Raw genomic sequence first — 14,192 nt, 5'->3', positions numbered from 1 at the left:
ATTGTTTGATAAAAGAAGAATGAATAAGAGCATCCAGACAGCCGCACTCATAGATTCATAAATAATTACTAGACTAATATCCTGGGGGCCTTTCTAAGCCTAGACAAGTTTTCCACCCAAAAAATTATGTCCTGTATCTAAATTTGACATTGAGGGTCAGGCATCTATAAGCTATCCCTGTGCATGAGGGACCTAGATTATATCGGTTACCTATTGTATGACAATGTCGAATCCGACATTGTCGACACGAGAATATCGAAAGTGCAGAATGTCGAATGGGTAAATGGAAGTCTCCGTAAGGGGAGATTTCTGTTTATTTCAATACAGTGCAGCCTCGGAGTTGGTATATTTAAGTAGCGGGGGGGTTGTGGGGGGTGCAAGGGGGCTTGCCCCCCTGCCTACACCTTTTAGATTTTCATTTTTTGTGAACATTCGAAATTCAATGGTTTGATCACTAAAGGTCGACCTTTAGTGATTCGAACCATTAAACTTTCGATGTTCTCGTATAGACCCGATTATATCACCTCAGATGGGCCCAAACTCATTATCTCTGGATTAGGAGGCCTAATGCCTTATCCAGACATGTGGTATACTACTCAGGCGGAAATAGTATCGCTTTAGAATAAACACTAGGGACTGTGATTCACAAGAACGGTCTATGCTAAAGCCACCAAGACCTCAGGATATACATTAACCAATGTGGTGTACAGGACTTTCTGAGAGAGCTTTCACATGTCCATCATCCACTTAATGCTTTGCTATACTGTGGTTGCGAATAAAAGCAGAGGGTAAAATGTAAACATTTCTTCACGGTGACAGTGGAAAGATCACAATGGGTAAAGTCCTTACCTGCTATGATCCAGCTTTACCTGTTAGGTTGCCACATGTTGTTTCATTTTATTGAACTGGCATTGTTGTATTACATTAACCCATAATTAATACTGAGAGATTTACTACATTTTCTTCAGGTTTACTGAGAAAAACTAAATGTAGCTATGCCAGAAATGCCCTTAGCCTAATTTAAGTAAGAAAGAAACTGAACTGATGTTTATGTGGAAAGACATTTCTGCTGATTGTGGATAACCAGCTGTTGCCAAATATTTTCTGCCAAAGGAAAAGGGTATCTGTGATGATTACAGACCAGTTACAACATTAATGAGTTCATTTGTTTATTTATTCTCATTTGATAACTGGGTAAGTACACTTGTCCAGGGATCCATTTCAGGAATAACTCAAGCCAAGAAGAGGAAATAGACACTTACACCATGATATACACAAATGCTATCACTTAATAATAACAGTAAACAATCAATCAGCAGTAGGATTAGACATTGTGATCTGTCAATCAAAAGGAAATTTAGACTATGACATAATAAATGAATAGATATGTTTTAATGCAACTGGCAAAAATTGTGAGGCAAAGGCATTCACAAATTTAATGTCTTATGACATAATGAGTTAATTTTGTGCCGGGATCATAAAAGCCACTGCATGTATTAGTGGCCAGTGCTTTTGCTGGGTCGTAAGAGTAGTTATTTCTATGATCTTTTCCACCTCTAGGTGGGGAGGGCAATGCTTATGACGTTGAATATGAGCCCACTGAAAGTTGAACACAGCAGTTGTGATCCACAAACTGTGAGAGTTTAAGTATGAATAGAGGTAATGTATACTGATCCTGGGACTGTGGTACCTTGGAGTGTTTCCTTTATACTCTGAAGTACAACAATCTCTGAATTAATGAATGTGTGTGTGTGTGTGTGTGTGTGTGTGTGTGTGTGTGTGTGTGTGTGTGTGTGTGTGTGTGTGTGTGTGTATATGTATATATATATATATATATATATATATATATATATATATATATATGTGTGTGTGTGTGTCTAGATATATATATATATATATATATATATATATATATATATATATATATATACACACACACACACACACACACACACACACACACACACACACACATATGATCTTTAATATAACAACTCTGAGATCGCACTACATTGCGGAAAAGGGAAATCTTCTCGTTCCGCACAATATGTGGATCTCCATTCATTCCATTCAAACTTTTACAAGTTCGATCATATGGTATCGGCCATATGAACTTTGAACTTGTAAAAGTTCGATCTACTGAAGGGAAACTATATATATATATATATATATATATATATATATATACTTATACATACATATGTGTGTGTGTGTGTGTGTGTGTGTGTGTGTGTGTGAGATGGGGTGTATATGGTGCAAGCCTCAATTTTCTAGGGTGCAAAGGGTGAAGATCTCTGCAAAAGCAACTTTAAACTGTTACAGTGATGCTCAGAATTTGCTGTTTTCTGTCAGAATTACAATTTTACTTTCAAAGTATCTGGACTGGTACTGTGAAGTTTCACACTTCAATCTTAAGGAAATACATTGACATGGGAATACTGATGGACTGTCCTGACTACATAACTCTCAACTGTCCAGATTTTTGCAGAATATCCAAATTTTTGCCTCATATTTTTGGTCTTTTCTTATAAAATTTGCAGTCTCCTGACAAATCACTCTGGATTGAATCCCTAAATAATGACATGCATTTGACTTTCAGGCTTTATATCCTTCAGAAAAGGCATACTAACAAAAATCCTGTTATTCTTGCAACTTTCTAAATTTATAAGAGCAATATTTAAAATCTGTTCCTATTTATAAGTTCATAGGTTCATAGGTAGGTACTAGGCTATCGGCCCAAGGGTCTACATAAGCCTAACCAACAAGGTTCCCTGGCTTACGAAACCCAAGAAAGTTATTTTCCTGTGCCACTGTCGAGCAGAGACACAGAAGTGATCCCTGGGGTGTATTTCCTATTTCCCATCTATTCATCAAGATTTTTCTTGAGGAGTGCTAATGAAGAACTTTGCTTGACATAGATAGGTAGCCTGTTCCAAAGTATGGGAAGTCTCTGGGACAGGAATCTATCCCTCCAGCATGTCCTGTTTATTGTGGTGACAATGTTTAGGTCCCTAGAGCATGTAGCTTGGAGGGATTGGGATTTCTTTAGGTGTAGCATGTCCAACAGCTCTCGGTTTGACATAACTTTATATGTTGGGCAGAGATCACCTCGGAGTAGGCGATATGCTACGGAGTAAAGCTGGAGTTTTTTGAGACGGTCAGTGTAGGGCATTTGGTTGAGGCCAGTAATCCTCTTTGTAAGGTACTTCTGTGGCCTTTCCAGCTGCTGCAGATGTCTTGTGAGGTACATTTCAAAAGGGGCATTGTACTCTACAATGGGTCTAATGAGTGTCGAGTAGAAGGGAACAATGACCTCTTTTTTCCTGGATGAGAACCTTTTTATGATGAGATGTGTCACATAGAAGGACTTCCTGACTACTGTGGCAATGTGACTATCAAAGGAAAGGCTACTGTCTACCTGGGTCCCAAGGTCTCTTATCACACATTTGGTGTTAAGTAGATTGCTGCCTATGTGGTAGTTCATGGGTACAGAGTTTTTACCAAAGGGGATGACACTGCACTTTTGGCATTGAGCTTGAGGCCATGGCTCTGACACCAGGCATCTGTCTCAGTGAGGCCCTTCTGTAGGATGTCCACATCATTTGTGGACTTGACTATGGCTCCTAGTTTGCAGTCATCTGTGAACTTTGTTAGCCAGAGGCCATCTGTGTTAGCCTGTACTTCTGAGAAGTAGCTACCAAACAGGAGAGGTCCCAGGACTGAACCCTGTGGTACTCCACTTGTCACTGATTTGAGGTCAAATTTGGAGTCTGCAACTTTTACAGTGTGGGTTCTGTCAGTGAGCCAGTTGGCAACCCATCTTGTGATGTAGGGATTTATACCTAGTTTAGTGAGTTTAGCTATAATTCCAGAATGGGGGATGGTGTCAAAAGCCTTGGCGAGGTCAAGATGGGCTGTGTGAACCACCTTACCCTCATCTACGGCTTTGGTGACTGCCTCAAAAAAGTCGAACAGGTTCAGGAGGCATTATCTGCCTTTCACAAATCCGAACTGGGTGGAGATTTGTGCAGATATGTGTGATGATTGCTGATGTGCAATGAGAAACCATGACCCAGTGCTGTTACAATTACATGAATCAGTTATGAAAGAATGACCTAGAGTTGATAGCCTGTTATGTCCTAATTTTGCCCTAGGGAACATCAGCTGTCCATATGTCAGGGAACTTTACTAAGAGCTTCCATTGGGGCAGTTTTGGCCAAGCTACATACCAGCATGCTGGATACTGTAGACGAAGAGCACTTGGAAACAGTACAGATTAAGTTCATTGGCCAAATTTTCATTCAGCTTGGCACAGAGGAAGGTAGTGACACCTTGACTGAAAGCTGTACCAAATATTAGGAGGTGTAAAGTTCCACCCCCTCACCCCTTGCACATTTGCATTCTTGATGATGATGATCTGCATCATGAGAGTGTAGTCATAAAATGACAATTCATAGCAAAGCAATTCAGAACATTTATGAAACAAAATGGCATTAAGCATTTTATGCCTTCAGCTAGCCATGCAGAGATGAATGTTTTTTTCCCAATGAATATTGCAACCACTTGAAGAAAACTGTGAAAGCTATATGTTATAGTGGTAAGCCTGCACAGCACAAAAGAAGTCATTTTTTTCTTCACTTATATTATGCTATATATGCAAAGACCAATACCACAGCTACAGTTCTGTTCTTAAAGAGAGATGCCAACTCTGAACATAGTTTAGTGAAATCAGATATAGTTATTCAGTGCGTAAAACATCACATCAGTTTACAAATGCCAGGTCATTAAAAAGTTTCACTAGTGGTTAGCAGGTGCAGGCCAAAGAAAACAGAACTGTGAAATGGCAATATGGCCAAACTATTTCTATGACTGAGTTTCAGAGGAATACTTTTGATATGAAATGGGCTATTGGGTACAAGTAAAAACTATGTAAAATAGATAAGACGTGCACAACAATATAAGAAAAGGTACAAGGAGATGGTATGTAAAAAGGATAAGAACTGCACAATGATACAAGACAGGGTACAAGGACAGGCCCGGCGATACAAGACAGGGTACAAGGAGGAGCCATGTAAAATGGATAAGAAGTGCACAACAAACACATCAACAGCTGGTTGCTAGTCATCTGAGTTTGGAGAAGCATATGACTAGCAGAATTAGACCATGGAAGGGAAGACTGCTGCCACCGACTCTTTCACAGCAGAACCCACAGGCTAAGCCATATCCCTGGACAGATATACAACTAGGTCTTAAAATGGATAGACTGATATATGCAGGCATTTTCACAGGAAAATAGCCAATTGGTTTCATAACGCAAGAGGGTTGATTGTTCACACCTTTGACTTGAGGGAGTTGGGCAACTGAATTAATTTTTCATCACTGAGTAGTTTGGGTAGTTATGGCAGACCATACCTAACAAACAAAACCATGTAAGTGCCTATCAAGGTCACAGTTCAAAGCACTGTGGGTCACAGAGATGTCTTCTTAAATGCCTGATAAGCAATCTTCAAAGATAAGTTGCATGAAGGGAGAAAGTATATGTTTCAGTAGTGAAAAAAGCATTTTAGTGAATAAGCATTATAAGCCTTACCACACAATATACCCATGCCAAACCTATAATTTTGGCAATAGAAATAATGCTTAGTGTTTAAATAACAGAATCTAGTTTTCAGGGTTGTCAGAAAATAATTCTATTCTGAGTTAAATACCCTTTTATTTGTATAGGACATTTGTTTTTACATAATGTACAATATGAAGTGGTGAGTTTTCAGCTAATGTTATAACTAGCAGGTGTATCTGCAGTTACATATGGATCCTGTCATATTATGTAACAAGCCTGCTGCTAACTATGCAACCGATCTTTCCCTAAGAAATGAAGTGATTTAGGATAAGTGTGTTTTTCTGTGCTGGAAGTGGCATTGTACTGTTGCAGTAATTAAGTCTTTGCCTCCACAAGAGCTCTTGAAGATTGTAGTCTGACTTCCAATGCTGGCTTCCTATGTCTTTTGACAAAAGTCTACTTATAAAGTCATAGTACAAATATATGTTCAAAGTTGTAGAATTGTTACAAAAGAAATATGCAGAACCAACCTATTCATCTTTTCATTGGCAATATTCATTAAGGTTTTCAGTATAATAATGACTTCTACACGCCACACCAACACAATAAATATTAAACTTTGTAATATGTTGCAAACAGTTTGTAATAATTTATTAAATGCTCACACAAAGCACTTAGCAGCATTTTTTATGTGGAAAAGAGCTTTTATATGAGGTCAGAAGATCCTGACCCTGCAAAACTGATTTACCAAAAATATGAAAGCAATGATCATTTACATTATTAAGCACCTGAGCTGACTGCACTAAGCAGAGGCTCAGTATCCCTGACAGTGGTGCTGCCCATTTTGTAAGTTGATTTATGTCAGTAGCTTGTACATGCAACTTTGTGGCAACGCCTACTTCACCATTGCTTGCTTTACTAGTGACTTCTGCTCAGTGTTGTGTGAATTACATATATAGATAGTATTTTCCCTTACTCTTGTTACCTGAGCTATGGTTGGAAAGGCTCCACTGTCAAGTCCATGTAGCTGGCAATCAAATATTAAATTAAACTTGGTTGTATAATTGTTAATGTAAACATGAAAAAATAGTAGCCGATGCCTAGAGGTGTCACTTGACTGATCTTAGAGAAATATCTACAGGTGTTACTTAGGATTACTGAGTTGCAGGATATGTGACTAGCAGTTCTACATGTACTATTTAAGCATTATCACTAATGATGATAAATTGTTTAAGTAACACAATAGATGTGAGTAGCACCTTGAATATATGTGTCTAGGAAATTATGTTTGGGAATGGAGGTCTGGAGTAATGCAATATTCGATCATGTGATAATATTCACTTCTTTTTCCAGGGTGAAGCAGTCAGAATTATTTGACAGATGGAAAAGTCTACATGTGTGCAAGTGGGAAATGAATGTTACAGAAGCAAATGTGTTCAAGTAAGTGCCTGGAAAGGTAATTAAGTAATAATCATATGGAAATTAAGAGCATGCATGGGTACCACAAGCAAATACCAGCAATGAATAAACATAATAATAGTATTCAGTGGTCATTGTATGGGTTATTCTAGAATTTACTCATGCTGCTGCTGCTGATATGGTCTAGACATAAAGATAAGGTTAGAATGACCAAATCCACAACATAATATGTTCCAGCATTATCCACACCTTAATCATGCACTAGTTTTAGAATTTAGCTGAAAATAATAAATAAGAATGTTTTGTGCAGTAAGTACATACCAAAAATCAGTACTGAATAACTGATATTAAGCTGGAAAAGCTTGAAGCCTAAAATACCTTTAAGACATAAATTTTAAGTAAATTGTAGATATCTGTATTTAATAGCTAGTATTAGTTAGGAAAGGCTCACCGTCTAAATAATGTCTTGCACTGCTTGTTCACTTTATTATCTAACTGCAACTGTGAAAACAAGCTGGAGATGGCAGATACCTAGAGGTTTCCGTTAATTAAGTGCAACTGTATGCATAAAATTCAGCAAGTAGGTTCTAGAAGTTTAGGGGTGCCTGAATGTGTTTTCAGAGCCTGGTGTACTTCAGGTTCATGATGGACAGCAGCACTGCGTACTTAAACTCGGTCATTCAATTGCTTCGAGAATCCAACTACTCTTATACAATGTCTGGAGCTACACATTGGCTGATTAATTCAGGAAAGTCACATTTAGGAATGTGAAAAAAACAGAGTACCAAATTTTTTAGTCCTTTATTTTCCAATAAATAAATGGTGCAGTTTTTTTTTACCTGATGCCACTGTCTTTAGACCTCCTCAGTGTTCCTGCCACTGCTCTTCTGAGTGTGTCTTTCCTCAGGTCTCCCCGAAAAGAGTTCACTAGCTTAGTAGAACTAACACACTCAGTAAAGGATAAATAAATAGTTTATCATTGTTCTGTCAGCTCCCCAAACCTGGATGTCTCCCCATTATAACCCATGATAGGAGGGTCTCCCTACTGAGAAATGATCCCTTGCATGAAGTCCTCCAGTCCCCATGTGTGGGCTGTATGATGGATGTTACTCGCCAGGCAGAGAGAGTGGAAAGGGAAATGGGTCAGGACACCATTGTACTATCACTTCTATCAACACATTACTTAAATATGTTTTCTTTCAAACCTCACTTTTTAAAAGCATGTTCTCACAAATGAATTTTTTTCCCTTCCACCTCTTTTATTTTTGAACTATTATCATACTCATGTGTTAGATTTTATTCATGACTTACAAAAATGGTATCTACTGATATGTAATGTGTTTTTGAAACTCTGTTTATGTTTTACTATATGTTCTGCTTATATTCATTCAGCTAAATTGCATAAAGTAAATGTAATTATTCTTATTTGCTTTTTATACTTTTTTGTACATGTATTATACTTGGAGTTTTTTCCCTTGGGCCTCCACCGAAAAGGGGCAACTTATGCCTAGATGGGCAATCCTGGTTAACAAATCCTAATAAATATAAATACTGGAACTTTTATATGTGTGTGTGTGTGTGTGTTTGTGTGTATATATATATATATATATATATATATATATATATATATATATATATATATATATATGGATCTAGGACTATTGAACGAAAGTTCAATAGTCTGAATCCACAATACCCGAACGTACTTTAACGAAAGCGATTTCACCGAAAAAGCGCTTTCATTAAAGTCTGTTAAAAAAAAAAAAAAAAAAAAACTAAATCTTCTTTTATGCAGGGGGGCAAGCCTCCCTGTACCCCCCATGGAGGGGGCTGTGCCCCCCATACGCCTCTACTTTTATATTCTCACTCCGAGGTCACACTACAGTGGGGAAAAGGGAATTCTCCCTTAACCGCACTATAGTGCGACTGGCACAACTAGTATACATAACTGAAAGTGCTGCTTCGGTGAACAGCACTTTCAGTTATGTATGTTCGGTGATTTCTGCTTCAGCAGAAAGTGCCGTTGGGGATCTGTATGGATCCCATATATATATATATATATATATATATATATATATATATATATATATTTTTTTTTCTGTAGACCTATGTCACTTCCCACTACTGTGTTGACATCATCTTCATTATTGGCTGTTTCTAGTTAGGAGGAGTGGCTTTATAACATATGGCCTGACCATGGGCTGTTTTGGGAAATAATGCCATCTCTGTTCTCTGACTTACCAGCCAAGAATTATCTGCTCTGAACTTTGGCTTCTAGAATAGGTACACCCATTCTCCCTGTTTCATCATGAAATTCCTGAATAGCTAATCAGACTCAGGCCACCTAAGTCATAGTCAGGGCTTTATCCCTGGTGAGGCATAAGTAAAGTGTGTACTATTGCTGTATAAGTTTCAGTAGCAGTTATTCTACTGCCACAAGGAAACATCTTCAGATTTTAAAATGAAAATGTGTGAGTTTTTGTAAAGATTTAGTCAACTGAACTTTGTAGTAAAATGTATGGGGGACTTCCTAACAACCATTATGGAGTGAAGTTGATGTGTTTGTTTTAATTTGGGAAAAAAATAAAACGTGTTGCGGCTACTTTCATCTCTTAGCAAAGAAAGATAAATGGCAGTTGTTTTCCTTGTAAGTTGCTCTGATTTTTCTAGCAACTCTTATGTTTTTTGACAGTACACTTACAGAGATTTGTTACTGGATATGAGGTGTCTTTATGAGTGGCTTCAAAGTTTACTCATGGTGACTTTCATCAAGCTTCAACTGCTTCTTTTCATCATACAGACAAAGTGAATCAGTGCTTCAGGCTACTATGAGTTATGTTTTCATTTCTCTAGTCACTGCATAAGTATATCTACAAATAGTTGCAAATTAGTTTGAGTTGGTTCCAAAATTTCTCTAATGTTATATGTCAAAATAAAGACAATCAGTTATTCATTCTCCAGTTACAAAATTGATCAATTTCAAGGATGTACGTGGAACAGAACTTATCTTGGTTGTTAATAGCTACAAGAAATAGAAACGTGTCCTGAGCTGGACACCAGACCATTGCAGAATGCACATACTCGATATGGCAAACATTTATAGACAATTTAGAGACTCATCCTTTCACCTTCAGAGAAAGAAGTTGGCGAAGAAGAAATGGGATTGTTAGAGAGATGAAGAAAGCAGACAGGAGTATAAGGAGATGAAGCGTATGGTGAATAGAGAGGTGGCGAAGGATAAGGCGTATGGAGAGTTGTATGAAAGGTTGGACACTAAGGCGGGAGAAAAGAACCTGTACCGATTGGCTAGACAGAGGGACAGAGCTGGAAAAGATGTGCAGCAGGTAAGGGTCATAAAGGATAGTGAGGGAAACTTACTCACAAATGAGGAGAGTGTGTTGAGCAGATGGAAAGAGTACTTTGAGGGGCTGATGAATGAAGAGAATGAGACAGAGGGAAGGTTGGATGATGTGGGGATAGTGAATCAGGAAGTGCAACAGATTAGCAAGGAGGAAGTAAGGGCAGCTATGAAGAGGATGAAGAATTGAAAGGCTTTTGGTCCAGATGATATTCATGTGGAAGCATGGAGGTGTTTAGGAGAGATGGCAGTGGAGATTTTAACCAGCTTGTTTAATGAAATCTTGGAAAGTGAGAGGATGCGTGAGGGGTGGAAAAGAAATGTTTTGGTACTGATTTTTAAGAATAAGGGTGATGTGCAGAGCTATAGTAACTACAGAGGGATTAAATTTGTCAGTCACAGCATGAAGTTATGGAAAAGAGTAGTGGAAGCTAGGTTAAGAAGGGAGGCAATGATTAGTGAGCAGCAGTATGGTTTCACGCTGGGAAAGAGCACTATAGATGTGATGTTTGCTCTGAGAGTGTTGGAGAAGTACAGAGAAGGTCAGAAGAAGTTGCATTGTGTCTTTGTTGATGTAGAGAAAGCATATGACAGCATGCCTAGAGAGGAGTTGTGGTATTGTATGAGGAAGTCGAGAGTGGCAGAGAAGTATGTAAGAGTGGTACAGGATATGTACGAGGGTAGTGTAACAGTAGTGAGGTCTGCAGCAGGAGTGATAGATGAGTTTAAGGTGGAGGTGGGATTACATCAAGGATCAGCTCTGAGCCCTTTCTTATTTGCAATGGTGATGGACAGGTTGACAGACAAGATCAGACAGGAGACCCTGTGGACAATGATGTTTGCAGATGAGATTGTGATCTATAGTGAGAGCACAGAACAGGTTGAGGAGACCCTGGAGAGGTGGAGATATGCTCTAGAAAGGGGAGGAATGAAGGTCAGCAGGACTAAGACAGAGTATATGTGTGTGAATGAGACAAAGGATAGATGAATGGTGAGTATGCAGGGAGTAGAGTTGGCGAAAGTGGATGAGTTTAAATACTTGGGATCAACGGTTCAGAGTAATGGTGAGTGTGGAAGAGAGGTAAAGAGAGAGTACAGGGAGGGTGGAGTGGGTGGAGAAGAGTGTCAGGAGTGATTTGTGACAGACAGGTACCAGTAAGAATGAAAGGGAATGTCTACAAGAGGAGTAGTGAGTAGTGAGACCAGCTATGTTATATGGGTTGGAAACGGTGGCATTGACAGAAAGGCAGGAGTCAGAGCTGGAGGTGGAAGAGTTAAAGATGTTAAGATTTGCACGGGGTGTGACGAGGTTGGACAGGATTAGGAATCAGTATATTAGAGGGTCAGCTCAGGTTGGATGGTTCTGAGACAAAGCCAGAGAGGCGAGATTGCATTGGTTTGGATATGTGCTGAGGAGGGATGCTGGGTATACTGGAAGAAGGATGCTAAAGATAGAGCTGTCAGGTAAGAGGAAAAGAGGAAGGCCTAAGATAAGGTTTATGGATGTGGTGAGAGAGGACATGCAGGTGGTTGGTGTGACACAGCAAGATGCAGAGGACAGGAAGTAATGGAAACAGATTAACGAAGAAGAAGAATCTGTTCACTTTCAGCATACCTTTGGGATGTTGTGGGGGGCAGGAGCACCCAGGAAAATCCTACTTGCACACAGGAAGATGGATATTGGAGCCCGAATACAGGGATGAAATCAGAAATCAGCAGGAAAAGGAGAGTAGTATTGCTGGAACTAAATTCATCCGCAAGTCCTGGTTAGTACCTTCATGTGATAAACCCTATTTTTACATAATGTCACCAGGATAACACTGATATTTAGACAGTAATGTATAAAGTATATATCAGGAAGGTTAAAAAATGAAAAAAGACAGCTGAGCACACCAGTCCAAGAAAAAAAAGTGCCCAGTCCTGGGTGTATGCACTTGTGCCAGGACTGGAGAAAAGGCTGCATAGAATCCTCGGGACACTGAAATATTCCCACCAGAGGGATAGACCAGGCTAGTATGCAAGATGGTCCCCCTTTTGTAGAAGCAAGGAGTAGTCCACAAAAACCACAAAAACTGTCAGGCCAAAAAAGAGCCGTAAAGATTAAAAGGATTAAGGATAAGAGACTGAGGATAAAAAATACATTTTGTAGTGTTGCCATTATGCAGGAAGCTCAGCATGTCCAGAAGATAATTAAAAAGATTAGCAGATAAATTAAAGGAAAGAAAAATACACTTGCACATGAAAAATCATTAAAGGCTTTAAAGGGAAATGTGTATTCACTAATACAAGAGATTTATGAAAAACATTACATAGACAAAGGAACATTGTACCACTTGGATAAAGAAGTCACAGAGGATGTGTGAAAATATAAAGAATGAAACCCAAAGAGTTCTGAAAGGTATTAAAATGAAAGATGGACATGGAAAAGGAAAAAAAAAGAACTTACAGTTGTACTTAGATATGCTGCAAATGCATGTTACTCCATTTGAATTACAGGAGTCAATTCTAGGCACACTGCAGCTGTCGATAAGAGCAATTTTAGTTAACATCAAAGATTAAAACAACACTAATTAGGTGAATAAAGTACATTACACTAAATAACATTCTAGACACTATATTCCCAGTTGGTAATTATGACCCAATGACAAAAACCTTCTGTTTGTCCACAAGACTATCAAATATGCTAGGCATTGTCTCAACTCATACCATATTGCTAAGGCCTGGAACACTTTATCTGCATTGATCAGATCAATACCCCCTCTCATCTTTTAAATCCATTCTGAAAGACTTCCTAGCCAAAAACTGTCTCTGTTCTTCCTCAAAACCTGGATAAACTATATCCCTAAATGTGAACAAGTAACTGCTCATACCTTACATCTCCTTACACTCTCTTCTTTACTCACTTTCTTACTTCTATCAGTTTTTCCTCTCCTGGATTTCCATCTAAATGTACCACAAACCTGCTTTTCCTCTCACTTCATATTGAAATTCTTGCTTGTATTATACTAAATTACCTTTAATTTCTCTATAAACTGACTAAAATTTCTCTTAGTGTTAAATCACTGTCATATAAATTGCATCTCTTCTTAACCAATGTTTTTGTAATATGTCCAGTTTGGTATAATTGTTTACTTAAACTGTAGTTATTTTTTTATTATTTTAAAGACTGTAAAACTAATTTACTTAAAATGTTTTGTAATGCTTTGGAACTTTTCTCCCCAAGCGTTCTCTGAAAATGGGCTCCTACCCAGTCGGACTTTCCTGTTAATCAAATGTCAATAAGTCCGTAAATAAAATGAATGTTAATTGTACTCTGAATTAGGAATGCGGTCCATTCCCATCATATTAGAAACCCAAAAGACTTGAAGAACTTAAACCAAGAGACACAAAGTCATAAAATATCAAGATTTGCAGGTAGAAATGATGTCAGTGTAGAAGAAGGATACCCACACAGTTCTAATAGTAGGAGCAACAGGTCTTATAAAAAAATAATTTACATTCTTGTGTGGATATGCTACCAGTGCATGTAATCCCTTGTGAATTGCACAAGAAGGCAGTTCTGAGCACATTACTGGTGCTGAGAAGAGCACTACTGGCTAATATTAAAGACTAATTTCATAAACTCTAATCGCACCTTGACTTGGGAATGGGGTCCATTGCTGAATTTGTTGTCATGGTATTAGAATCACAAAATATCTGGAGAGATTAAGTGCTGTGAGGCAGCTGTACTAAATACTAAGTCACTGTACATCATGCTGATAATAAAACCACAGCTCAGAAACAGCATAAAAATATGTAACAAGACAGGTAAGTAACAGTGATTGTAAAATGACTTTCCTGGATGAAGGTGTTAAG

At 38.3% G+C, this 14,192-nt stretch overlaps 1 protein-coding gene across 1 annotated transcript in view; it reads left to right on the top strand.

Annotated features, from left to right (window-relative positions):
• Positions 1 to 223: 223 nt before the first annotated feature.
• Positions 224 to 14,192, top strand: part of ST8SIA5 (ST8 alpha-N-acetyl-neuraminide alpha-2,8-sialyltransferase 5) — a 156,898-nt gene continuing 142,929 nt past the window's right edge. The window contains exons 1-2 of the mRNA XM_044089004.1: positions 224 to 279; positions 6,914 to 7,000. Of these exons, the coding sequence (XP_043944939.1) occupies positions 224 to 279; positions 6,914 to 7,000 (143 nt within the window). The remainder of the gene's footprint in view (positions 280 to 6,913; positions 7,001 to 14,192) is intronic.

This window comes from Protopterus annectens, chromosome 1.part1 (genome assembly GCF_019279795.1).
Source record: "Protopterus annectens isolate FY-2018-M chromosome 1.part1, PAN1.0, whole genome shotgun sequence".
Classification (NCBI taxonomy): domain Eukaryota; kingdom Metazoa; phylum Chordata; order Ceratodontiformes; family Protopteridae; genus Protopterus; species Protopterus annectens.
This window is presented reverse-complemented; position numbering and strand designations above follow the sequence as displayed.